Source organism: Peromyscus maniculatus, chromosome 11 (genome assembly GCF_049852395.1).
Source record: "Peromyscus maniculatus bairdii isolate BWxNUB_F1_BW_parent chromosome 11, HU_Pman_BW_mat_3.1, whole genome shotgun sequence".
Classification (NCBI taxonomy): Eukaryota; Metazoa; Chordata; class Mammalia; order Rodentia; family Cricetidae; genus Peromyscus; species Peromyscus maniculatus.
In genome coordinates, this window is record NC_134862.1 from 41,245,991 (window position 1) to 41,271,938 (window position 25,948).

The following is a 25,948-nucleotide window of genomic DNA, read 5'->3' on the forward strand; positions in this document are numbered from 1 at the left end:
ACCCACACAGCTGAGGTCACCCAGGCCCAGCCTCTTTTGCAACTTTCCCAAGTCTGCGCACAGCAGAGAGAAGAAGGAAAACTCAGAGGGAAGTAGCCTCTTACCAAACCCTTTGACGGTCTCAAACTGGCCAGATTGAAACTGCCACTCCGGGGAAGAGAGGCCCAGACCCAGAACTTCCACCTGTGTGAGGTGAGTGCCCTGCAGCCCGTGGCAGTGAGTGTCCTGGCAGCCTATCTGTCCTCCCATGTGCCCAGCAGCTCCAGAACTGTCCCGGGTAGAAACAACGGTGTGGGGATCAGAATGTGGCAGGTGCAGGGTTTTAATGCAGCCCGAAGACCCCTGCCCAGCAGGCAGCTCCTGGGTGTGGTGGAGAAAGGACTTCCCTCCCAGTCACAGGGAGCTGGGGCCCAGCTCGGGGTTCTGTGGCAGTGCCAGACAGGACCCAGCAGCTCAGTCACAGGAGGATGGCACTACGTCCCTAGACCTGCAGGGAATGCCAGAAACTGAAGCCTTCCAAGACAGCTGGATCCTGCAGCATCTGGCATCTCCTTGGCACACAGACAGGGTGCCTTCTGGGATGTAGATGTGGGGGCTATCAGAGAAAGACAAGCTCCCAAAGTAGGAAAACATCCCTCTTTTTCTAATCTGTATTTTCTTCTGGCAAAGAGCCATAATACATGAGCCAATGAATGGAGTTGGACAGCCAGACCTGGTTCTACTCTAAGCTGGCTGCTAATCTTGGTTGTTGTGGTTGTTTTGTGTGTGTGTGTGTGTGTGTGTGTGTGTGTGTGTGTGTGTGTGTGTGTGATGTTCTGTATGCATGATGGGTGTGCATGTTCACCACAGCATACATGGTGAGTCAGAGGATGACTTTGTGGAGTGGGTTCTCTCCTTCCACCTTTACATGGGTTCTGAAGATAAAACTCAGGTCATCAAGCTTGCGTGGTAAGTGCCTTTACCTGCTCAGCCATCTTGCCAGCCCCCCAGCTAGTTTCTGACCCCAGAATCCACTGGGCTATAATAGCGTTTTGTAAAATGCAAGTGTTCTAAAATTGCTAGGCATTGTGTATTGATAAAAAATGATTGCTTTGGGCTTATTAATCAATCCCCTACTACAAAGAGCCGATGGAGATACCAGTTTCTGAGTATTCTTAGACATATAGTATGCTACTGAATAGCAGGCGTACACTACATGGGTGTGTGGATGGACAGATGCATGGACGGAGGGATGCATCAATGCATTCCCAGCTTAAGTCAACATGCATTTTGGGGGGCGGGAATACAGAGAGATAAGAGGCGTAGTCTAGGGTACAGGCAGTCTACCTGGGGAACAGGACAAACACCTCCCCAAAGAAGTTAAAAAAGGCCAATGCTCAGCCTTCTGAAAGCAGCGCTGTGGGTGCACTTTGTGGAGGAAGCAGGTTTGGACCTGCAAGGATTTGGGTGGGTGAGGCCGACTCTCAAGTGATCCCTGCAGGCAACAAGGCCTCATGTTCCCTGGGAATCTCACTAAACAGAAGCCTTCGCACTCAGCCTGTGGGTCCCAGTATTTTTTGTTTTTAGGATGACTGTAGTACGGGGTGTCAGAGGGAGAGGAAACACTGCGGGGGGAGACCAGAATCTGGGGTAGATTGTATACTGGGCAGGGAGACTGGGCCTGCTGCGGAATTCTCAGCCACCCCTGTTCGCTGGTCTCCCTGACATACAGGAGACCCCACCCAGGACAAGTAAGGCAAGAAGACTATGCTGGGTCCTGCCTGGAGCCAGTGGGAGAGGGAGGGAGGGGACGTGGAACGGTGGTGAAGGTTGAGACCCTCAAGAGTTCTTGTGGACTGGTCACAGGCCCGAGTGCTCTCCAGCAACTCAGTCTTCCTTGCTTTGTAGCAAATGGGCAGGGCCGGGCTTTGGCTGGGAAGAGCTGGAGAAGTGGTGGTCCCTCTGGAGTCCCGCTCTGGAGTGAGTCCCGCTCTGTGTGGGCTGGGCTGGCTGGGCTGGTCCTGCATTCCAAGCCTGCTACTCACTGTTCAGTAGAAGAGAAGATGACTCAGCCTTGTTGATAGGGAGATCCCCAGCTTCCCTCTTTGAAGCTCCCCCAGCAGCGACTAGACTAGAATGAGGCTGAAAAGGACGTTGTGGCTACAACCCAGCCAGGGGTGGAGGACAGGGAAAGGGACCTCAGCTACCATCTGAAACCCGGAGTAGTCAAGAGAGCCCCCGGTGCTGACTGCCCCCAAACCAGCTCCTCCAACTGGGTCAGCCCGGGTCTCGAGCTGAACCAAAGATCCAGGCTATTTTTAGAAGTCAGGCTCTAGAATGTTCGCCGTTTTTTTTTTTTCTGGGATCGGGGTACAGGGGTCTTTGGTGGCAGAGCAGTGCCAAGGCACATCTGGAAAGGGGATCAGGACAATGAAAGGGGTGGAGAAGTTACAAGGATCAGAGGAGGCAGGCGAAACCCCCTCCAACACTGCCCCTTCCAACGCCTGGCATTTGCAGAGGAATTGAACGTTTTTGTGGGTGAAGAAACTACCCCCAGTGAGAGGAACAAGCGCTCAGGGTATGTCTGGCTGTTTCCCAGGAGCCTAGCACTGCCCAGTGCTAGATCAAGTGACATCCAGGTCCTTCCAGGACTATGCATGCTCCGTACTTGTAGTATGAAAGCAGCCATAGTGGACATGTTTACATCATCAAAAATGGCAACCTCTGCAAACTGGATCTGAGGACCTCTTCCACCAACCCTCACCCCACAAAAGTGTTAAGCTGTTATCTAGATCTTCCCTAACTTTGGGATACTGTTATGCTATCATAACATGACACACACATGCCATCTTCAGAGGAAGCCACAGCCATAAGTCATGTCTATTTTATCCAGGAGAGAATAGAAAAGTTAGTAATACTCAGGGCTCAAGGTCACAGGTGGGTAGATTAGGAAAGAGAGAGGGTTCTCTGACCCCAAAAGTCACAGTCATTGCCTGGTATAAGGCAGCCTCCCCCGACCTCCACCCCAGTCACAGTGATTCATCCAAATAGGAAATCACACTCAGATGACTCTGGGCAGCCACCCAGTCACACATGCTTTGCAAGGAGAGGTTAAGTCAGGGTGGGATTGAGGGAGAAAAAAAAAGAGGTTAAGTCTTTTTCTGATATTTTTAAGTTACAGAAACTAAGATTGCAGAATAAATTTTTAAAAATATGGTCACTTGAGATAGAATGAGAACTCGTGGTCTCTTCTGCCTCCTTTTTCTGTCTCTCCTTAGATGGCATGTTTCTATCTGTGTGTTTCCGGGACACGCACGTGTAGAATTAAACACAGAGACACACTCGGTGAGCTGGTGCTTGTTCCTGATAATCTGGGTCGCTCTCACTCTGTCAAATACTCAGATTGCCTCTTCTTTTTTACTTCAATTATCGTGTGTGTGTGTGTGTGTGTGTGTGTGTGTGTGTGTGTGTGTGTGTGTGCTCGCGCATCATCACTTTATCCTTTTTTAAATGACCTTATATTTCAGAATCGGTATGGACTGGCATTTGTGTAGAAAGTCTGCCATTAAAAGAGACCATCAATTTAATTTGAGAGGGAATGGGGACAGGGTTGGAAACATGGGAAGGGTTGGAAGGAGGATGCAGGGTAGGAGGAAATGGTGCAAATATAGTACACATATATGAATTTTTTAATTAGTTTAATTTTTAAAGAAGAAAGCGTGTTGTTGGTGGACATCCAGGTAGAGCAATATGTGCTGTGATGGAGCCTTTAAGGGCCAAGCTGTGTTAATCTCATTCATCTCCACTTAAGGGCAAAGTCTCTTGGCACAGTGGTGCACTTTTACAGTCCTAGATACTTGGGGGTCTGAGACAGGGGATTGCTGGGTTGAGGCCAGTCTGGAAAATGGCATGAGACTTCACCTCAGAAAGGTGTGAGAGTGGGGTTCTATGACAGAGTATTTGCCTAGCAGGCTCCCTGGCGTATGGGTACCCCAGTGGCACTCATTGTACTTGTGATAAAGTGCCTGGCAAAGCATTTGAGGAAATCGGGGCATATTTAGACTCACAGTTTGAGAGAACAGTCCATCATGGATGGGGAGGCACAGTGGCAGGAGCCTGGGCAGCTGCTCACACTGCATCTGCAGCCAGGAAGCAGAGAGGTGGATGTCAGCGCTCAGTTTGTGTTCTCTGTGTTCATACGCGTATGTATGTATGTATGTATGTATGTATGTATGTATGTATGTATGTATTCAGTATGCATATCCATGTATCCTAGACCGTGGAATGGTGCCTCTATATTTAGGGCATATTTTCCCACCTCAGTTAACTCAATCTAGAAATTCACCCACAGATGTGCCCAGAAGTTTATCTCCCAGGTGATGCTGGATCCTCCCAAACTGATGATCAGTACCGACTACCACAGGCAGTCTCTAGAGCTGGGCCTGGATCCAAATCTCTGCTCCAACCCGGGCTCCCCCACTACCGAGTGTGTGTTGTTAGGAACTCCTAAATTAGTTTCTGGAAACATTTAGTTCTTAGTGACACAGAGATAATAACAGTGGCGCTAAAACAGCTAGTGCTTTAAGACCTTAACGCTCTTTTTAAAAACCCTCAATTTGTGCCAGTAAATGTATCACAACAGCACACTAATTCATTTAACCCACACCGTGGGCTGTTATCTGTTTGCATATTTTCAAAGCTCTCAGCACAGCGTCTGACCAGCAAATGTCAGCATATAGAGTGTGGCATACCCTGGCGATGTGTGTGGCCCGTTCCCTCACCTCCACATGCCGCCTGTCCACTGAAGTGTGGGTCCCTCACATACAGCTCCCGCTCAGCATCCCCAGGTCCCTTGCTCTAACAGAGCCTCTTCAGCCCCCTAGCTGCCTTTTCCCAGTGCGCCTAAGGCTTTGTCCAGCACAACAAGTCTGAGCCCAGCGCCCTATACGTTCATGGACACAGACACCAGAGCTGGAGATCTGAAGGCACCACGGCACCGAAAAGCTTTCCCTGGCCTTCCGTTCAAGCACTAGCTCATCCAGTTACCACCACCAGTGGTGATATGTGAGTTATGAGAGACTCACCCTCCCCCCCTCCCAACCCCCTCCCTCCCGCCCCGCCCCACACTTGTATGCTAGGGATGGAAGCCTTGTTCAAGTTAAGCCAGAACTGTAGTAGTACTGTGCCATATCCCCAGTGGAGTGGCCCTTCTCTGGGCCCGGTTTGCACTCACCTCATGGCTATGGTGAGGCTAGCCTGCTGCACAAAGGGTGGTACAACCCACTGCCGGTGCTCGGCCATTGCTAGAGTTTGTCCATCCATTTTCTGCCTCCATTTTGAAACTCTAAGTCCTTTTTTATGTTTGTTTTTTTTTTTTTTTTGGTTTTTCGAGACAGGGTTTCTCTTGTGTAGCTTTGCGCCTCTCCTGGAACTCACTTGGTAGACCAGGCTGGCCTCGAATTCACAGAGATCCGCCTGCCTCTGCCTCCCGAGTGCTGGGATTAAAGGCGTGCGCCACCACCGCCCAGCCTCTAAATCCTTTTAAGATACTGTATTGGTCCTTCAAGATAAGTTAACACACTGCACCGCAGTGTTAGGAAACAGCACTCGGTTGCTCTCAGGCCCCTTGAGAAGAGATAACTGATGCTCAGAGACCCGCCCCTTCCAAGACTTCTTAGCCACTTCTTAGCTGCTTACCTTTGTAAGCAGCAACATTGTTGCAGTATGCCAACCCTGGTTAGTATCATTAGTTCCCTGCCTCTACATCCCTGGGAGATGGGGACTTTTTGCCAAGTAGCTAGAAGAATAATAATGATTGATTGAATGAATGAATGAATGAATGAATGAATGGATAGATGGATGGATGAATGAATGAATGAATGAATGAATGAATGAATGAATGAATGAATGAAATGGGATAGTCCACCTCAGTCTTGCTGTCCTGAAGCAAATCAATCACCTTTTCCATTCTCCATCCCCAGAATTTTCTTACTTCATTCTCTCCTAGGAAATATCACCCCCTACACACCATACGCCTCACTTCTTCAGGCTCGCCATACTGTCAGCACCATACCTTTTCTGTGTCTTGGGAACACTTTCTAGTGTCGCTCGGTCCCTGTTCCTTCTTCCCTGATGTTTCCTGGAGTAGGGTCCTACATGTTTCATCCTGGATGCTCCCAGTGTCAAGTTCAGGACGTGCATGTGTTCTCTTCACAGGAAAGGGGTACATTTGCTGATATTCAGTGGTGCATGTATTAATTGGATTTGACTATATTGCAATGTATACATTCTGTATTTCATGGGAGCTGTGCATATATATGGTGCTTACCCAGCATTCACAAAGCCCTGGATTCAATCCCCAACACTGAAAAAAAAAATTAATGCAATTGTGATAGTAGTCGACACTTAGCCGATATTGCACACATAATTTAGCAATGATTTTCAGTCAAATTATAGAGCATGAATATTTTCCCACATATAATAAAATATTTCAAATACTCCATTCCGATGACTACTAAGTACTCCTTCATGTGTCCTGGCCTAACTACTTCTTCGCTGTGGGTATTTATAAGCAGTGCTAGAAGTCTTTGCTCAAGTTCCTGGTGACTTCCGTAAGAAAAATTCCTAGAAGCAGAGGGCAGGACTATTTTGAGGCTCCCCACACATGCTGCCAAGTAGCTTTCCAGAAACATATACTGATTTCGCCCTTTCCAGCTTCAGCAAAGAGCCCTGTGATTCTGCAAGCACGGCACACTTTGGCTGGGGGAGGGGCTCTCGTCCATCCAAAGGCTCCAGGCAGTCCTGACAATGGACCCCTTGTCCTGCCCACCCCATCCCCTCTTCCCACACCGGCCTCCATTCCTGGCTCTAGGCTGTGCTGTGTGCGCGAGGTCTCTGTTCAGATCTGCTCTGCTGTTTGGCACTCTGGGCTACCTCCCAGCGCAGGACTCTGAAGAGCTGAGGGGTGAGTGATCTGCAACTTTGGCAAGGCAAAGTAAGGGGAGGGTGTGTACAGGGTGCTGAGTCATGTGTGTCCTTCAGGAGAACAGCCTCACTGGAGTCCTTAGCCAAGGACAGAGATCCTGATAAACCAGAGGAAAACAGAGCTCAGATGTGAAAGGAGTCACAGCATGCTAAATACTATTCGGAAGGTGTCCTGGAGGACACGTGGGAGGGGAGGCCTGCAGTGACTGGGTGTGGGAGGCTTAGCCTCAGTGACAATGGCCACAAGCAAGGCTAACCAGTGTGAAAATGACTTCTGTTTGCCCACAGGCTCTGAAGCTGCTCATGAATCCCCGAAAGAAAGTGGACTTGAAACTTATCATCGTTGGCGCTCTTGGGTAAGCCAAGCCCGGCTGCTGTGAGTTCGCTGGAAAACAGCTTTGCCTGGGAGCAGTAAGGCCTCCAAGCTGTGCTCCCACCTCCAAGGGACCCTTCCCGAGTCAGAGTGGCAGCACAAAGTGCATCCTGCTTCGAGGAAGGGAAAACATTCTTGGCTTGGGTCCAGCCGTGGGATAACTGGCTATGTAACCTTTCAGGTCCTCCCACCGCCTGCCACACCCAACAGAAATCTGAGCACTGTTGTGGGACAATCTTATCCAAAACTGCTCACTTTGGTTGGTTCCTGCTCCTAGAAACTATTCCCAATCGTTTGCCCCCCAAAGGGTGGTCTCTAGACCATTAACACTAGAAATTCAGAATTCTGAGCAACTCTCTCCTGAGACCCTTGAGCCCATCCTAGGGTGTGTACTGTTGTCTTTCCTCCAACCTCAAATCACTCATGTACCAAAGCCTGTTCCTAAACTCCAACTTTGATTAAAAATTATCAAAGGCTCAAGGAAGGACTGCATTGCAAAGAGCATGGTAATGTCCTAACAACGGCATAGCTGTGTGTGTGTGTGTGTGTGTGTGTGTGTGTGTGTGTGTGTGTGTTTATAGGTGTGCATTTACCATATGTGGATTTTTTTCCCCTTAGTGTGGGAAAGACCTCTCTCCTTCACCAATATGTACACAAAACATTTTTTGAGGAATACCAGACCACCCTGGGGGCCAGCATCCTCTCCAAAATTATCATACTGGATGACACAACTTTGAAGCTCCAGGTGAGCACTCCCCTCCGTCTCTGAAATACACACACACACACACACACACACACACACACACACACACACACACACCTGAAAATCACCCACTTACATAGCAAAACGTACTAGAAGTTCAGAGGACGTGGAGAGATATCAGCAAAGTTCAACTCATGGGCTAACTCTAGTCTCTTCACTGGGGCCCAGACACACCCACTTGCTTACCTACTATGGCAGAGGTGAATAATGTAACAGAGACGGGTGACTTACAAAGCCAAAAGACACTATTGTTAGGGGATGGGATAGCAACTCCTGCCCTGATAACCTAGAGAGAGAGTGAGAGCTAAGAACTGTGGTGGTGTATGTGAGTGGGAGGGATGCACTGTCTGGATGGGGAAGGGCCGTGCACACCTACACCAAGGCTTTCCCCCACCCAGAAATGAAGCTTTTGGCATGACATAGCCTTGCTGGGTTTCCCTTCAGCCACTCATCAGAGCCTGTGGGGCGCTGCTCTTCCCCTCCAGATCTGGGACACAGGTGGTCAAGAGCGCTTCCGCTCCATGGTATCAACGTTCTACAAAGGTTCCGATGGCTGTATCCTGGCGTTCGATGTCACTGATCCAGAGTCCTTTGAAGCCCTGGATATCTGGAGGGATGACGTCCTGGCAAAGATCATCCCCATGGAGCAGTCGTATCCCATGGTAGTGCTTGGGAACAAAATCGATCTGGAAGACAGGAAGGTACTGTGAGTTCATTCATTCATTCACTCATTCATTCATTAACAAACTATGTAACAACTGCATACCAGATGCTGTGTTAGGCCTCACATACAGTGCTGAAAGAGTCCTCCCTTCAAGGACTCCACCATCTAAGAGTGACAATTATGGTACAATGTGAAAAAGCAATGATAGTTACACACTTTGGAGATTTGGAGATCAGAACAAAGGGATGCCTAAGTCCAAAATAGAGAGCTAGCTTCCTAGAAGAAATGGGTTCTAGGCTAAAGAAACAGGATGATGTAAACTGAGACACAAGTAACAAGGAGTAGGAGACTTAGGACCTGAGAGGAGCCAGAAGTCAGGTCTTGGAGGAATCTGATTTAGTCTTAGAACAGGATTTCTGCCTAGAATCACAGTGGGATCTGAAGGTATCAGTTTTCAGATCTACAAATTTCCTAGGCAATCAATAATTTTCCACTGAGTCATATATAGCCAGGGTAGTCGATGAGCCTTTAGACAACTGGTCTACCCCAATGCCTGCAGCAGCCCCGCCTGTGTGGTAATGGCCATCACAGGGCTATTGAGTGGAAAGTTCTCCCACCCCTTCCTTGCTACCAAAAGAAGGAATAGAGGTTATGTTGATTTGTAAAAATTAAGACATGGTATGTTGTGCCAATTGAAGCCCAAATAACACCGAAAGGAGCCGTTAGAACCACATTCTTTCGGTATTTCTAATGGAAAAGCGTTGAAGGGGAACTGAGTCATTGTGATGGAACTCCGTTTTCACCATGGTTCAAACAGAAAGCCGCAAGAGAAATGAACCAAAACTTAGTACTGCGAAGTACAGGGTGGTCCAGAGAAGGGAGGAGACAGAAGGGTACTTCCAGCTGCACTCACCTGCAGAGAGGAAGCTCCCTATTCAGAGAGGAAGATGTGTTTGACTTGGGCATCCAGAATCTGAGAAGCTGGGAGAGCAACCTGAAGCAGCTAGGGAACCGGCAAGCTTTGGGATACCTAAGAACAAAACTGCAGGACAGAAGTGTGAACTGGAGACGAGTCTCCCGCTCTGTGTGGCCAGTTCAGGTTGGAAACTGCGTGTCCGTGGAACATCCTGTCTCAGACGGGAATCCAAGTCTCCCTTTCTTCCCGCTCTGGACTAGCTGCCGTGGGGACGTCACTGTCCGCTTTACAAGTCCATAGTCCCCACTTGCTCAGGTCAGATGGGAAATCTGGGGTCAAATCCTGTCTGGGGTGAAGCAGGAAGACTGAGAAGTGGTCATGGAACAGGACAGTCCTTGTTTTGTGGGTCTTTTGTGGTATAGCTTGGAGTTCTCCGGCCTGGCGGGTGTGGTAAGGCCCCTCTTCTGTGAATCATCCCTTGGGGTCCTTCAGACCCCCTAGTTGGGCGACATTCCATGGTGCCCGGAAGAAAGGAGTCTCTTGCACTCTCCTGCTTTCTTCCTTCAGCTTCAATCAACCCTCTTGGTAGCTCCAACCCTGCTGCCCCTCTGTGGAACCCACGCCTGGCCTAGGCATACTCAGGCATTCTGGCCATGTTCTCAGGAGCCAGTGTTCTCTCCAGCTCATGACCTTTCACCTTAGAACCTGCAGGTTTGTGCCAGACCCCAGTCTGTCACAGCCACCAGGCTTCAGAGGCCATATGTTACGACCAACCTCAAGGCCCTCTTCTGACTCCTGGGGGAGGCAGGTGTAATTATATGTACCATACAGCTTTCTATCTATCTATACTAGCCAATCCTCCATTGCAAGCCTTTTGTGTCCATGTTGTGGATATTAGTGTCATCTAAGAGATTCTTTGTCATAAACCCTTGGAGACACGCGTGGTCCCAAGGCCATCCCACTGCACATCTGAAGTCTATCACCTTACGAGGCTAAGATCCAAACATCCATTTTAACATCCCTTTCCTATATCTGAAGGTCAAGTTAAGGGAGTTCAGGAAAAGGGGGCCAGAGTTTTCTCAGTGAAGTAAGAGGTACCATCCTCCAGTGAGGAAGGAAACCAAAAAGGAAGCTTAAGAACCACGGTCAAGATGGGCCATTTAGAATCTCTCTAAATTTCATCCACTCCAAATTAATACAATTTAGGGCTGGGTTCTGATAACTGATTAAATCCAAACATGAGAGGATGAGCTGCTGGGGGAAGGACAAGGACCAGAATTGATGAAACACGAAGCGCTCAGCTGAAGGAGGAGGCTGAGCTTGAAGGAGCATCACTGGAGTGTTTCAGCAGCCCTGCTGGAGCAGATGCTAGGAACCAGGGACCTGGGACGCAGCTTTTCCAAGCAAGGGAATCAGAGGGTGGGGGTGGGAGGGCTCCCGGGAAACCTGAAGGAAGGGGGGCGGGGTAGTTGGAGCATCAGATACTAGGGAGCAGGATGGGATGGGCATGCAGAAGTTGAAAAGAGAGAAAGCGGTGGCCACAGAAAGGAAGGCTAGGTTTGTATTCGGACCTGATTCTGTGAAGAAGATGGAGAAGCGGAGAAGGAACTCTGGCTCCCTTGAGTCGTGGCAGCCTTGTGTTGATGGAGAAAGGAAACAGATTGTGAATGTTCAATGACTGGGGGGCGCCTGGATGGTGAAGGGGGTTGATGACTCCTAAGACAGAAGTCTGAGCCAAGCCACGCCTGTATGTGCTTTGCATTAGAGAAGAATAAGGGGGAGAAAGAAACAATGAGACACTAGGCAATCCTACATCATCCTTGGAGAGGAAGACAGGGTAATGCCCTCAATGGAGATGGTGAGACGAAGACGGAGACACCAGGAGAAGCCAGGGTCAGCCAGATGGGGTGGATAAAGGATGATTTGGGGAAGATGAAGGGAGTTCGTCTGTGAGCAAGGTGGCCCAGAAGAAAGGTCCGGAGGGAGGTGGCCTAGGAACTGGAGGTAAGAGGTACTGCACAACAAGGAAATGAGTTCAGGGAAGAGGAAGTGGGAGGAGAAAGTGCAGAGACTTACCACAAAGACCCCATATTGTTAGGGCCAAGAACTAAGGAGCAGCGGCGGCGGCAGCGGCGGCTCCTGCCCTCACATCTCCGTACTCCGATGCCGACTTAGCAAAGAGATTGTTAACCCCTGGTTGGGACGAGGAAAATAAAGACTAGCCACGTGACTGTATCTAGGGAAGCTTGTACTCCCTGGGACAAAGCTGAAGGAGGTAGGCGCCATCTCTTTCAACACCCCGGCTGAGTGGCCCACCGATGGTCCGCCATGTTCCCTGTATGCCCCGGGTCCACCCCAACCTCTTCTCTGCCATGGAAACCAGAGGATGGATTTCCCTATATTATTTGAGGGTTGATGGAAACATTGTAATTGTATCTTCCTCAGGAACAGGTCTGGAAAAGTAGTTTTTCCTACTTTTGTTGTTGTTTTTTTTCAAGAGAGGGTTTCTCTGTGTAGCCCCGGCTGTCTTGGAAGTCACTCTGTAGACCAGGCTGGCCTCGAACTCACAGAGATCCTCCTGCCTCTGCCTTCCAAGTGCTGGGATTAAAGGCATGAGCTGCCGCCACCTGGCTTAGTTTTTCCTACTTAGTTAGAGGAAGATAAGTGTTTAAAAGTACGTGGCTAGATTTGGGAGGAGGAAATTCTGGACTCAAGTAATGATGATGGTCACACAACAGTAGGCATATACTTAATGCCCTGAATTATATGGTTAAACATGACTACAGTATTAAATTATATGTGGTGTGTATCTTACTACAATAAAGATGCACATACATATGCAAACACACATATAGCCAGAATAATTTGAAAGAAATTACTGGCTTATCTTTGTTTAAAAAAACAAAAAACAAAAAACCCTTCCACAGAAGTCAACAGTGGAAAATCTTGGTTCGTGAGAAAGGGCCTCTAACATCTGAGCTGTGGGGATTTATTCTCTGGAACTTTAATGCCTTACTCCACGCCCAAGTGTGAGTTCTGATCTACCACCAATGGAACTGGAATGGTGTCTCCTACAGTACTGTTGGTTATTCTTGGAGGCTTACTAACTAGTATCAGATATGCTGATTCCTTTAAAGTTTTATTTATCCTTATTTTATGTATGAGTATTTTTCTTACATGCATGTAAGCATACCACATACATGCAGTACCTGCAGAGGCCAGAAAACAGCATCGGATCCCCTGGAACCAGAGTTACAGTCAGTAACTGAGCTGCCATATGGGTGCTGGGAACCAAACCCAGGTCCTCTCCAAGAGCAGCAAAGGTTCTTAACGGCTGAACCACCTCTCCAGCCCCCAGATATACTAATTTTAAATTTATATAACAATCATTTTCTCTCTATACAAGGAGAACGCATCAAAACCAAAATTATGCAGATAGGGGCCCATAGGACGGTTCAGCAGTAAAGGCCACAGAGCCTGACTACCTGAATTTGAATCCTGGGAGAGACGTGATGGAAGGAGAGAACTGACTCCTACAACTTGTCTCTGATGTCCACAAGTACACACACACACACACACACACACACACACACACACACACACACACACTGTAAAATAAAAAAAAAGAATAATTTTTTTTTTTTGCAATCTGGCCTAGTTTTTGTCAAACACTGGTTCTCAATGAGTGAGCAGAACCAAATGTTAACAGCCCATTGTAAGCAAAAGGAAACCGTGTGAAAGTAACAGTCGTCTCCAGGTACCACGTCTTGGAGTTGCTTTTAGAGTTCTCTGAGCTTAAGTTATAAATAACTATTGTACTTCGTAAATAAAAGGCAAGATGATCCTCAAAGTCATGAAGTCACGGCTGGAATTGGCAGAGAGGACTTAAAGTGCTGTTCCGTGGCTTCTCTCCAGCCAGCCCTCTGTAGGGACGGGGCTGGAGACTCAGAAAGAGGCCGCTGTAGCATAGTCTCTGATGCTCTGGAGATTGCCCTCAGTCATTTTCGAGACCCATCAGAAAGGGGGCGGGGGGATAAGATGAATGTGGGTCTTACCAGGAGGACGCCTCCATCACGGTCTGCTGCTTCGAGGGAAGGGACAGCAGAGCTGCCACTGCAGCTGCAACCAACGGCATGTCTCCCAAGCTCCCTCGGTGGGTGATCAGCCTCGGACGCAGCGGCGGGCTTCTGCTTGTTATGCCTTGATGTAAAAACAGTGCCCTACAGGAACCTGAGAGATCACTCCGAGGTTAAGAGCACTGGCTGCTCTTCCAGGGGCCCTGAGTTCAATTCAGCAACCACATGGTGGCTCACAACCATCTACAGTAAGATCTGGTGCCCTCTTCTGGCCTTCAGGCATGCATGCAGGCAGGACACTGTATACATAATACATACATACATAAATCTTTAAGAAAAAAAAAAGTGTCCCCTACAGACCACACCATAGAGACACAGTCACTTTGCACTCCCTTCCCAGTTGATAGTAACTCCTGAGCACCAGCTAACAGTCGCAGTTAAACACTCAGCATCTGGGGAGATGGGAGGTGGAGAGGGCTGGACGTAAAGAAGTGTAAGTCTTTGAAAGATCCAAAGCACTTTGAATATACAGGATGACACCAGTGTACAAGGTGTTAACATCTAATGACTACTTCAAGATGCTATTCAGGCATAATGTATTAATGTCTAGTGATCATTTATCTGCATGTTACTAGTACAGACGTCCCAAGTCTCCCTCTAAACAGTCTAGGACTTACCCCAATCTAGAAGGACTGTTGATGGCTTACAGATCTTGGCCATTCATCTGTCCCACAGGAGGGAGCATTCCTCACCAATGCTGGGGTCCCTCTTCCCAAAGGCAGGAAAATCTTAGGCATCAGAGGCTAAGACTGAGACCTGGACGTTCTTGCTCTGCTGACCACAGTCTTATGTTGCAAACCCCACAATGCCAGAGCTGGTGGTCCATAGAGGCACTGTGTAAAGAAGACGTGAGCCACTGGGCATTCCTGCCAGTCCTGAGCCCAGCAGGGCAGGAACCAGAGAGACAGTGAACAACAGTGGTACTTCATAATCTCAGGAAGATAGGTGTCCCCAGAACCTGCAAGCGTGGGGAGACAGTGTGATAAGGGGTGGGGGGGTCTTTCATCTCACCTGCCTGCCCTGTGTTCTAGGAAAAGGCACAAATGGTCCTTTCTCTGGGACAAAGAGCTTGATTCCCCTTAAATAAATTTAAATAATGTTAAAGTACCAGGCACAGCAAATATAAGATATATAGTAATTTCCCCTTTAAATAACTAATGAGACATCGCACTCTTTGGTATGAGTCACCCCTCCAAGTAATTCAGAAGGATGTGGGGCATACCCAGCAGCCCCCAACTGCATCCAGCTGTTTGCACTTAGAAGCAATGTCCTCTCTTAGCTCACTCACATATAGGGCTGAGAATAAAAAGGTCCTGAGCCTGAACTGGAAGAACCTGGAGTCTCGTGGGGGGAACAGTAAAGAAGATCAAGGTTCTTACAAAGAGTCCTCCAGGGGCAATTCAGATGCCAGGGGAATCTGCATCCATGCTCTGCCTCCCTGAGCTGTGTGATCAGGGGTATGTTTCCGAACCTCTCTGAGCCTCAGTGTTCCTGCCTCTAAAGTCAAGCCAACAGCATCCATCTCATAGCTAGTGGGGGCCTTATTCACTGTTCCAGGGCTCTACCCTAGGGAAAAGAGTCCCTCCTGGCACAGATCTGCTCAGTCGGCAGGAGGCAGAGAGGGAACCCTCGCTTCCCACCCTGACTGCCCTGCATCTGTTGGGGCTGTCTCCTTTAGAGGGAGTCAACGTTGGGAGGAAGCTTCTAGCCAGACCTTAGGAAGCCAGAGAGTGAAGCAGGCTCTAATTCTGCCAGGTCCATGTCCAAATCCTGCCCAGGCTGTGTATCCCGGGCAAAGATAATTCTCCAGGTCAGTGTCTCTCAACCTTCCTAAGGCTGCGACCCTTGAATACAGTTCCTCATGTTGTGGTGACCCCCAACCATGAAAGTATTTTTGTTGCTACTTCATAACTATAATTTGCTACTTTTATGAATTTTGATGTAAATGTATGTGTTTTCTGATGGCCGTAGGTGACCCCTGGAAGGGGTCAGGACCCACTGGTTGAGAACCACTGCTCCAGGTGCTCATCTGTATGTGAAATGGCGTTGGCAACACCCACCTCACAGAGTCATGTTAGGAACTGAAAAGATAAACTATGGAGCTGCAGACACAGGAGAGGCTCTCAGTCATCAAGAGGGGCGGTGGCCGTGATCACGGGGGCTGGGGTGATGGTTGGGAGGGAGGGTGGTGGTGGCAGGAAACGGAAGAGAAAGGGGAGAGAGTCAAAAGCTGAGGGGTGGCCTCACTTTCTGACAGACGGCTCTCAGTCCCACAAAAAAAAAAATAGAGACCTCACTCCCTTGGGTGCTGATCTCTTTTTATCTTTTCTTCATAAAATGTATATGCATGTGTATGGGGCAGGCATGAGTGCGTGTGTGTGTGTGTGTGTGTGTGTGTGTGTGTGTGTGTGTGTGTGTGTGCGCGCGCGCGCGCATGTTGAGAAAGGAGTATATGCCCATGCATGGGCGGAGGCCAGGGAGGCCATCAGCTGTCCTGCTCTGTCATGAATGTCCTTGTTCCCTTGAGACAGAGTCTCTCATGGTACTGGAAGTCTGCCATGTCTGGGAGGCTGACTGGCCAGTGACTTCTCAGGATCTACCTGTCTCTGGCCCACAGCCCTGGGATTTCAGGCATCTATGATCATACCCAGCTTTTGTGGGGGTGTCAGGGACTTGAACTCGGGTCCTTAGGTGAACTCCACACTTAGAACATGGAATACTCTTGCCCACTGAGCTATCCTCCTGGTGCCGTGTTAGTTCTTCTTAATGACCTAGTCTCCCTTCGAGGTCTCACCTTTCTTCTCAGCATCGTCCTCCTGGGGAAGCAATTTCAGCCCGGGTTCTGGAGGGAACAGGCCACACCGAAACCACAGCAGCAACAAGGGCAGCGGCTGTGGCCACAGCGATACGGACACGGTGATCATTTCTCTCCCTCAGGTGTCCCAGGAGGTAGCCCATGGATGGTGTAAAGAGAAGGACATGCCTTACTTTGAAGTTAGTGCCAAGAATGACATCAATGTGGTACAAGCCTTTGAGGTTCTGGCCAGCCGGGCACTCTTGAGGGTAAGTGATGTGGTGGTGGAACTCCTCAGAGCTGCCCTAGGCAGGGGTCCTCAGGATCTCCCAAGGAAGAAAATGTGGGTGTAGGTAAGGACTCAGAGGGCATGGGAGTATTCGTCTTTTTAATTATTTAGTAGTTGGATGGGCTTAGCAATTCTGGTGCCACGTTTGCCAGAGGCATCAAGTACCTGGGAGCAAGCGGTTGGTATCCAAATATGGCCAGCTATCCCAATCCCCTGTGCAGTATTTAAAAGGTCAGTCCTGTGCCTGGTGCCTGGAGATTCGAATTCAGTGAGGATTTGAGAAGTGGTCTCTAAGCCAGTCCTCACTGTGGGACAGAAGTCTGGTGGAGCCAACCAAGCTTGCATTAAGTCAAGTGGGATCTCCAGCCTATAGGAGCTGCTGACAGCTTCCAATCGGAAAGATAAACAGACCCAGGCGCTGCGATGTGATAACGTCAGCAGCTTGTGTTGAGTGTGGCGTGTGTCCCAGACACTGTGAGGGGGTCTGGGGATTCTCAGACTCAAGAGGAAGACGAGGAACATGAGTGACTGCAACACAATTCTGCATGGTTGGAGCAGACTTGGTGATGGAGTCCAGGGAAGGGGCCCAGTGACAGCCCACGTGACGGGAGCGGCCACTGAAGGCCACCTAGGCACAATTGTGGGCTTTGCTTCTGTATGTTTTGATTTTGTTTCTTTGAGACATGGTCTCACTCTGCAGTCCAGACTAAGCTCTAATTCACAGTCCCCTGCCTCCACTTCTACAGTGTTTGGGGTCACAAGTGTGTGCCACTATGCCCGGCTAATGGCAGAACTTTAGTGTTGCAATGTGGAGTTCATCTGGCGACCTTGTCCTGCCACCTTGAGTTAAGAGAGGGGGACAGGCGTAGTGTCACACACTTTAATCCCGGTACTCGGGAAGCAGATGCAGTCAGATCTCTGTGAGTTCAAGGCCAGCCTGGTCCGCACAGTGAGTTCCAGGACAGTCAGGGCTACATAGAGAGACCCTGTCTCAAACAAACAAAAAGAAATTATTGCCAGAGCAACGATTTTAAGTGGAGGAAATGAACAAGGAATGGTTAGGAGATTGGAGGCATCCCCGAGGTGGAAATGGCTGCCATCGCCGACCTCGTTGTAGGTGACTGACTGACTTGCATGACCCATGTTGTCCTGAAGGGAAGGTCCCAAGATGCCGTTGGTAGGGACAGGCAGCATTTGCCTCCAGCAGCTGCGCAAGAAAAGTTAAGAGCTTTCTCCGTTCACAAGGCCCAGGCTGGACCTCAGGTCAGCCTCCAGCCATCACTGCCTCCTGAGGAAGAACAGCAGAGAGTACTCAGTGTATGGTTGGTGAGCGTAGCTTTGCCACAGTCAGGAAAGCAGGCTCCGAATATGCAGCAGGTGAGCATGCCTGGACCATTAGCCAGGACGGCTTATCACAACTTATCAAGATAATGTGGCGCAATTATTGCCAGACACTCAGTCACAAGGAATCTTCCCCAGCCTACGGCCAGTGTATATATGTGGCTGTCATCTGTCCGTTCAGGGGAGAGAGTGTCCTTTCCTTCCCATTAAATTGGAGTTAAAGTATATCCTTCCTATGATGTCACTTTCGTCGTGTGAGGCCGTTAGCGATGCTTGTTCTTGCGAACATCCTTTCTCTGCAAAAGGAGAGCTAGACAACTCACCACAGTTCCTGATACTTGTGCAGGAGTCTGAGCCGGGGCCTGGAGGTCACAGACACGGTGTGTGCACTCGGACTGACCTGGATAAAGTCCTGTGCCAGCAGCTTTATGTACATACCTGTCAAAACATATGGCTGACCTGAGCCTGTTCCCCCACGCATAAGATGAAAAACGTTCCATCCTGTCAACACTTCCCCAGCTGTCACGTGGGGGTTCAGGATGGGGCCTCACAGCACTCAGGCTCCAGAGGGAAAAAGAGTGAAGCAGGAGTGGTCAACAGCACGTCTGCTCTCCCCGAGGACCCCAGTTTCGTTCCTAGTACCCACGTCAGGTGGATCACAAGCGTCCACAACTCTAGCTCCAGAGGGTCTGACACTTGACCTCTGCCCCCTTTGAGAATGCACATGTCCATATGTAAGCTCACACCACTACACATAATTAAAAAAATAAAAATAAATCCAGAAGCAGCAACAGCTGCGTTCCTGTCTCTGCGACCCGTGGCCTTAGAGCCACGGCAGAGGAAGGAGGATTGTGATTTCCAACCATAGGGAGACCCTGTCTTTAAAAGAGAGAAAAAGAAAGCCATGCCCTTGAGGAACTCCTGGCCTTCCCTGGAACCAAGGGATGGGAGGGAGAGAGCTGGGTGGGCACCAAGGGGCTTGTTAGGTGGGCAGGGGCCTTCTCCGGGTGTTTGTTGGGACAGGGGTTTGGATAGTTGCCAAAGAGGGAGAAAAGTGGCATGGACACACTGAACTGGTAGGGCAAGTCTCCCTACAGCTGGGATGGGGACGGAGGCCAGCTGGGCTCCTCCAGGTGCCATAAGAGACAGGAAGGGCCCAGGCACAAAGAATATTGGGGGTATGGAAATGTTTGTGGGGACGAGTATCCATCAGAGATGAGGGGCCAGCTGTCTATCTCTACCCAAGCCCAAATGTCACTCACCTCAATTGTTCCTTCTGGGGAATGGGAAATTATGAGACCTGACTGGAAGCCAGGCACCTGAGATCCTATAATCCTTCCACTGAATACTCTGGACTCCTGGGAAGAGGCAGGACAGAGAGAGGGAAGGGCGAAGGTGGGAAGGTACGGGCTTCCCCTCTGGTCCTCAGTTTCCCAACAATATCACAGAAGGAAGACGGAATTCCCAGCTCCCAAGCCCATTGAGAAGCCAAGTATCAGGGCTCTTTAGACCACAGGCTGTGAATACTGACTCCTCTTTCCTCCCCAGTACCAAGGCACCGTAGAGAATCACCTTGTGGACTCTATCAAGCTCTCGCCAGGCCAGCCAAAGAGCAGGTGCTGCTGACTCCTGGACTCGTCCTTCAGACTCCTACCTGCAGCTGTGTGCAGGCCACTCACTCCAAGCTCAACCCCACCAGTCCCCAGCATTCCCCTGCCAAGCCGGGAGGCTGAGGCACTGCAGCAGGAAAGAATGTCACCGGCAAATCCTGGCCTCAGAGAAGGCGTCACAGGAGTCTGGATGGCTTACGCTCTTCTGCCTCCCCTCCCCTGACACAGTCCTGCTCATCTCTGCAGACAGGCTGCTCCCTTGAGCCCTGCGGACCTATAGCTTCGGAGGACGATGACCGTGTGGCTCTGCTTCCGTCAGCAGCCAGGCCGAGGAGCCAGGACATGGACCACTCACTCCTGACGGGCAGAAGCCAACAGGCCTGAGACCTCCTGCGGCTTCTTCCAGGGAGAAGTGAGGAAGCAAGATGAAAGATGTTGTTCCTGCTTCCCAGGTGCTCAAACAGCTCCCATAACTGACCAGGCCTCAGTGTGCCCATCTGCCAGATCAGCGGTCCCACAGTCCCCCATATTCCACTGTGGTTTGAGGACCAGACGATGCATCCAAGTCCCACTTGCTGCTGCGGGCACACACGTTGACTCCTTCAGCAGGTGTTTTTGATGCCTTCTCTGTACATGGCACTGAGGACACGGGTAACACATGTCCTTATCTCCCAAAGGACAGCTGGAGAAAGAGAGGCAGCAGGCACGGAGCAGAACAGATGACGGCGATGAGGTGCTGTTGTAGACAAAGGGGTGCAAGGGGGCTTTCCTGTGGAGGTGACAGTTGGGCTCACGGCTACAGGAAGAGCATGTCAGGAGAGGGAGCAGCGAGGCCAAGCCCTGGGGCGACGGACAGCTTGCTATATTCCATATGAAGAGTCTACCTGAGGACTCAAAGTTGCTGTCCAAGGAAACCCTGGCTCCAGAGGGCACCGTGAAGATTTGGTGACTGACCACCAGGGGGCAGACATGTCCTCTGCTTCCAAGGCTGTGGCCTTTGTTCTGAGGATACTTGAAAAGCTGGTTGTTTCTGTCAAGTAGGCAGTTGAGGCTTGCTTCCAGGCTCCGGGGTTGTTGGGTAAGAATTCAAGTGTCCTGGGTAAAAACTTCAGGATCCTTGATTCAGGCGACAAAGCAAAACCAGAGACAAGTCCCAGAGCGACGTATCTGGAGAGCATACGGATTCTGTGGCCCACGTTTCCAGGATACAACCTTTTTTTTTTTCCCCCTCCTGGCTTCAGCAGCACAGATAGGGTGGCCCAGTCTGAAGGAGATGGACAGGATGAACTTTCAGGGTCTTCCATGGTCAGGTTCATGCCTCATGCCTACTGCAGACATTCCCTGCCTCCACAGGAGTCTCCTTTCCTGAGTCCTAAAGCAGATCTGAGGTGTTAATCTGAACCTGTAGGAAGAAGCACCTGACTGGAAAGATTCTCTGAGGGGCAAGTGATGAAGGCACTAACCAAGGGACTTGAGGACCCCGTCTGCCCCCAGCCTAGCTCTGAAGTAGAAAGCAAACCACCATGGGCAGCAGCCACAGGAACAGAGTGCACCCCTAACAGACCACCGTCTGGGTCCTTCAGAGGTGAACGCTATGCACTGCTCTCTCTCTCTCTCTCTCTCTCTCTCTCTCTCTCTCTCTCTCTCTCTCTCTCTTTCTCTCTCTCTCTCTCTCTCTCTCTCTCTCTCTCTCTCACACACACACACACACACACACACACACACACACACACACACACACACGGCTCTCCTGGGAGTCAGACTGTGAAGGGATGTGTGGTGTGTGGGTGTGCATCAACATTAGCATCACAATGAACGTATGGACCGTATCTAAATGTACAAACAATTAATAAGCGCCTCCTTTGTTTTCATCCTTTGTAGAGCAATAATAGTCCTTCTCGGTCTGTGGTGGCAGTCTGAGTTACCCACGGCCAACTGTGAACCGAAAATATTAAACAGCAAATTTCAGCAATAAACAACTCACAACGTTCACATCACATGTCCTTTGGAGTAGTGTGATGAATGCCTGTGCCGTCCTACCCAGGACAGTCATCCCTCTATTCAGTGTGTCCACAGTGTATATGCTACCCACCCACCAGTCACTGGAGCTGTCTCAGCTATCATATCAGCGTTCGTCATTTCCAATGCCTCTATTAATAGGAGCCTAGAGCCTTGTCACAATGCCCAGGTCACTCACCGCACTTTATCTCATCACACAGATGTGGTATCATCCCATATCACCACAAAGGGAGAAGGCTGAGAATAGTACAATATTTTTGAAATATACATCTCCATCATTTTTATTATTGTACAGACTCATGATCATTTATTTTATTATCAAGTGTTGTTCATCTCTTGCTGTACCTAATTTATTCATTAAACTTGATCATAGGCATGTGTGGATTGTGACTTTAGGCATCTGTGGTGGGTCCAGGAGTGCTTCCTTGGATAAGGAGAAACTATAGTGTTCACGATTCAACTTAAAAAAAAAAAAAAAAAAAATAGCCGGGCGGTGGTGGCGCACACCTTTAATCCCAGCACTCGGGAGGCAGAGGCAGGCGGATCTCTGTGAGTTCGAGGCCAGCCTGGGCTACCAAGTGAGTTCCAGGAAAGGCGCAAAGCTACACAGAGAAACCCTGTCTCGAAAAACCAAAAAAAATAAAAAATAAAAAAAATTAAAAAAAAAAATAAAAATAGCCGGGCGGTGGTGGCGCACGCCTTTAATCCCAGCATGCGGGAGGCAGAGTCAGGCTGATCTCAGTTCAAGGCCCAGAGTGAGTTCCTGGACGGCCAGGGTTACAGAGAAATCCTGTCTCAAAAAACAACGACAAAAGGCATCAGAGTGCCAGGTGGTGGTGGTGGTGGCGGCGGCGGCGGCGGCAGCAGCAGCAGCAGCAGCAGCAACAGCGCACGCCTTTAATCCCAGCAGTCAGGAGGCAGAGTCAGGCGGATCTCTGTGAGATTGAGGCCAGCCTGGGCTACCAAGTGAGTTCCAGGAAAGGCGCAAAGCTACACAGAGAAACCCTGTCTCGAAAACAAACAAACAAACAAAAAAGGCATCAGGGTAGAGCGCAGACAACAAAAACTGCCTCATTTCCAAGGCCCTGTAATGAAGCAAGCTTGTTCAAAAGTTAAGAATTTCAGCACGCAGCAACAGCACCCGACATTAGGGTGAGTCCTCCTGAGGACGGGTCACCCACCCGTGAACTGGTCCTGAGAACGCCATGGGCTTTCAGCTGGAATGACAGAGTGCTGGCCCGGCCCTGCTGGACACACTGCAGCTTGAAGGCAAGGCTCCACTACAGCCTTACAGAGTCCATGGCACGCATCTTGTAGAGAGTCAGAGCATGGACTAAATATTCCAAACGGGAGCGGGGACCTGTGGGCCTGGAGACTCACACTCTCCCATTGCAACTGGGAGATGTGCTGACCCAGCCTCAGGCCACAGTGAACTAAGGCGATCCAAAAGGAGGGCTCCCTGTGAGCCGCCACAGCCCACCGTGACTCTGAGTTCAAGACTGGCCCTTAGTACCCATGCCAGCAGGCACAGGGACTTTGGCCCACCACAGTGGCACCCACTGGAGGACCAGGTAGGGGTTTGTGGTAGCACATCCCAGGTCCTCTTCATAACCATCCCTTCACAGAGAGACCTGAGTCTTTCTCCTACTGATCCTATTGACCCTGCTCAAAGGAGCCCGCCTGGGCTGCTGAAAGGTGAGAGTTCTCAGGCCAGGACTCCTGTGCCATATACCCTTGGGGCCTGGGGAAAAAACACAGGCAAATCTTATCATCAAACAAACGAGGCTTGGACGATAGGCCCCAGACTGCCCCGAGGGGACTTGGGAAAATGCCCGTTTTTCCTTCCCTTTGCTCCACATGGCAAAGTTCTCCCACCTCTGCCCCGTCGGTGGCCTGGCTAGCCCTCAGCCACAGGCAGCTTCTCCAGCTCTACCTGCAGTCAGACACCTGGCTCTAGCACACACACACACACACACACACACACACACACACACACACACACACACGCAGCCTTGTCTATGGTCCAAGTCCGGCGGCAGAGGCCCTAGCAGCCTCCCTGTCCTCTCTGGTCGCAATGGCCACTATCAGCTCTGCTGGGGCCAGAGAGCCACAGCCGGGCACTTCAGGGCTCTTCCTGCCCTCGTCCTCCGATGGTCCAGAGCAGTGCCGAAGACCCTTTGGCACTCCAGAAGCAGCTCCGGAGTGAACAGCGCCTGCTGTCGTTGGCCACGCTTCCTCTGTGGTCTCCTTGAAGGCAGGGCCTACTTCTGGTTTTGTTGGGGGGAAGAGGTACTTTTCGTTGTTTTGGGGTTTGTGTGTGTGTGTGTGTGTGTGTGTGTGTGTGAGTTTTGTCTTTTGTTGTTGTTATTGATACATAGCCCTGAACTTGATATTCTTCTTCTGCCTCGGGCTCCCGGTCCCCAGGGAAGGCATATTTTGATTCATCATTTTAAGCCCTTCCCTTAGCACTCAGCTTGATAGATAGGTGGACAGTAGGGGATAAATGAATATTAATGAGAGACAATGGACTATTACGTAGCTATTTTTTAAATAAATACATACATTTGATTAAGAAAAACTCATTACTTTTTTTTCACCGTTTCTGTTTTGTTTGAGAATTCCACAGGTTTTGATCAAGCCCACCCCCCATTCCCTCCCCTCCCACACCCCCTGTGTCTCACCCCTGCCATTTTCCTCTCCCAACTTGATGCGCTTTCTTTTTAGAACCCTTTGAGTCCTTCTAGTGCTGCCTGTGTGGAAGCATCTCCTGGAGCGCGGCAGCCTCCCAGTCAATGCATCCCTGGAGAGAACTGACGCCACCCCTCCCCCAGCAGTCACCAACCGCCAATGTTGATGGGATTCCATGATTCCTGCCCCACCCCATCCTCCATGGGATGTAGGCTGGCTTGATCTTGTGAATGCAATCACAGCTGTTTACACAACTATTCTTAACTCATGGTGCATTGATACTTGAAAATTCCATGTCAGAAACCCGTATATAATAATACCTTGCCGGGCGGTGGTGGCACACGCCTTTAATCCCAGCACTCGGGAGGCAGAGGCAGGCGGATCTCTGTGAGTTCGAGGCCAGCCTGGTCTCCAAAACGAGTTCCAGGAAAGGCGCAAAGCTACACAGAGAAACCCTGTCTCGAAAAACCAAAAATAATAATAATAATACCTTATCTAGTCTATCTTAGAAACTTTGCATAGTAACTTTTACATAAAGAGAATTCTAGGAGGGCAGGTGAGTTACCTTTCATAGGAGACTCTGGGCAAGTAGGATTGAGTCTTTCCAAAGTACCGTCCTTCATTTTGAATTTCCACCTCTTTGAAGGTATTACTCAGCCAACAATTAAAAGGAAGGATGATAACCATTGGTGGGAGAGAGGAGGAAAAAGAGCTAGAGAGAGGAGAGATCGGGCTCCACTGAGACTTAGCCATGGCCTTGATGCCAAGGCTGATGAACTGAGTTCTAAATAGAAGGGCACGAGAATAAATCTCTCCAAGCCCACATGGCATGGCACAAATGCCAAGCTTCCAGTGAGGCAAGATCGCCTCGGTCTTTCTTGGTTCTCCTGTGCCGGGCCAGAAGTCAAGTTTCTCCGAAGGGTCAGTCAATAACAGCCTGTGTTTCCAAGCTCAGAGGCTCAGCTCTGAGATAAACTATCAAAAGTGTGCCGTGCTCTGTGAATTACCATGTAAATGATATGCTTAGATATCTCCCAAGGTCAGTCTCTGGACGTTCTAGTTAGTCAATAGAGCCCCCTAACCTGAGCCCAAAGGGCCCTTCAAAAGGATTTCCTTCCGTTTGGTTTTGTTTAATTTTTGTTTTGTTGTGTTTGGTTTTCAAGACAGGGTGTTTCTGTGTACCAACTCTGGCTGTCCTGAAACTCACTTTGTAGACCAGGCTGGCCCCGAAGTCACAGAGGCCTCTGTCTCCCGAGAGCTGGGATTAAAGTGTGCACCACTACTGCCCGGCCTGTTTTGTTTCGGTTTTTAAAGATTTGTTTGCTTTACGTGTGGGAGTATTTTGCCTGTGTGTTTGTCCAGGCACCACATGTGTGCCTAATGCCGTGAAGC

At 49.7% G+C, this 25,948-nt stretch overlaps 1 protein-coding gene across 2 annotated transcripts; it reads left to right on the forward strand.

Annotated features, from left to right (window-relative positions):
• The first annotated feature begins 45 nt into the window (after nt 1-45).
• Rab7b (RAB7B, member RAS oncogene family) lies at nt 46-22,244 on the forward strand. Of its 2 annotated transcripts, XM_042258105.2 has the most exons (7): nt 46-192; nt 6,851-6,943; nt 7,252-7,319; nt 7,955-8,081; nt 8,585-8,800; nt 16,753-16,878; nt 19,788-22,244. In XM_042258105.2, the coding sequence occupies exons 3-7, from the start codon at nt 7,267-7,269 to the stop codon at nt 19,863-19,865; spliced, it is 600 nt and encodes a 199-aa protein (XP_042114039.1). In that variant the 5' UTR covers nt 46-192; nt 6,851-6,943; nt 7,252-7,266; the 3' UTR covers nt 19,866-22,244. The 2 variants fall into 2 exon arrangements, with proteins under 2 accessions (XP_042114039.1, XP_006988892.1); XM_006988830.4 differs by lacking the exon at nt 6,851-6,943.
• The last annotated feature ends 3,704 nt before the right edge of the window (nt 22,245-25,948 follow it).

Excerpts from the sequence above, each read along its gene's own strand:
- Rab7b (XM_042258105.2), top strand. The coding sequence starts at position 7,267 with ATGAATCCCCGAAAGAAAGTGGACTTGAAACTTATCATCGTTGGCGCT. Across the intron at positions 7,320-7,954 it reads ATCATCGTTGGCGCTCTTGG|TGTGGGAAAGACCTCTCTCC; the intron begins GTAAGCCAAGCC and ends TTTTCCCCTTAG. Across the intron at positions 8,801-16,752 it reads TCGATCTGGAAGACAGGAAG|GTGTCCCAGGAGGTAGCCCA; the intron begins GTACTGTGAGTT and ends TCTCTCCCTCAG.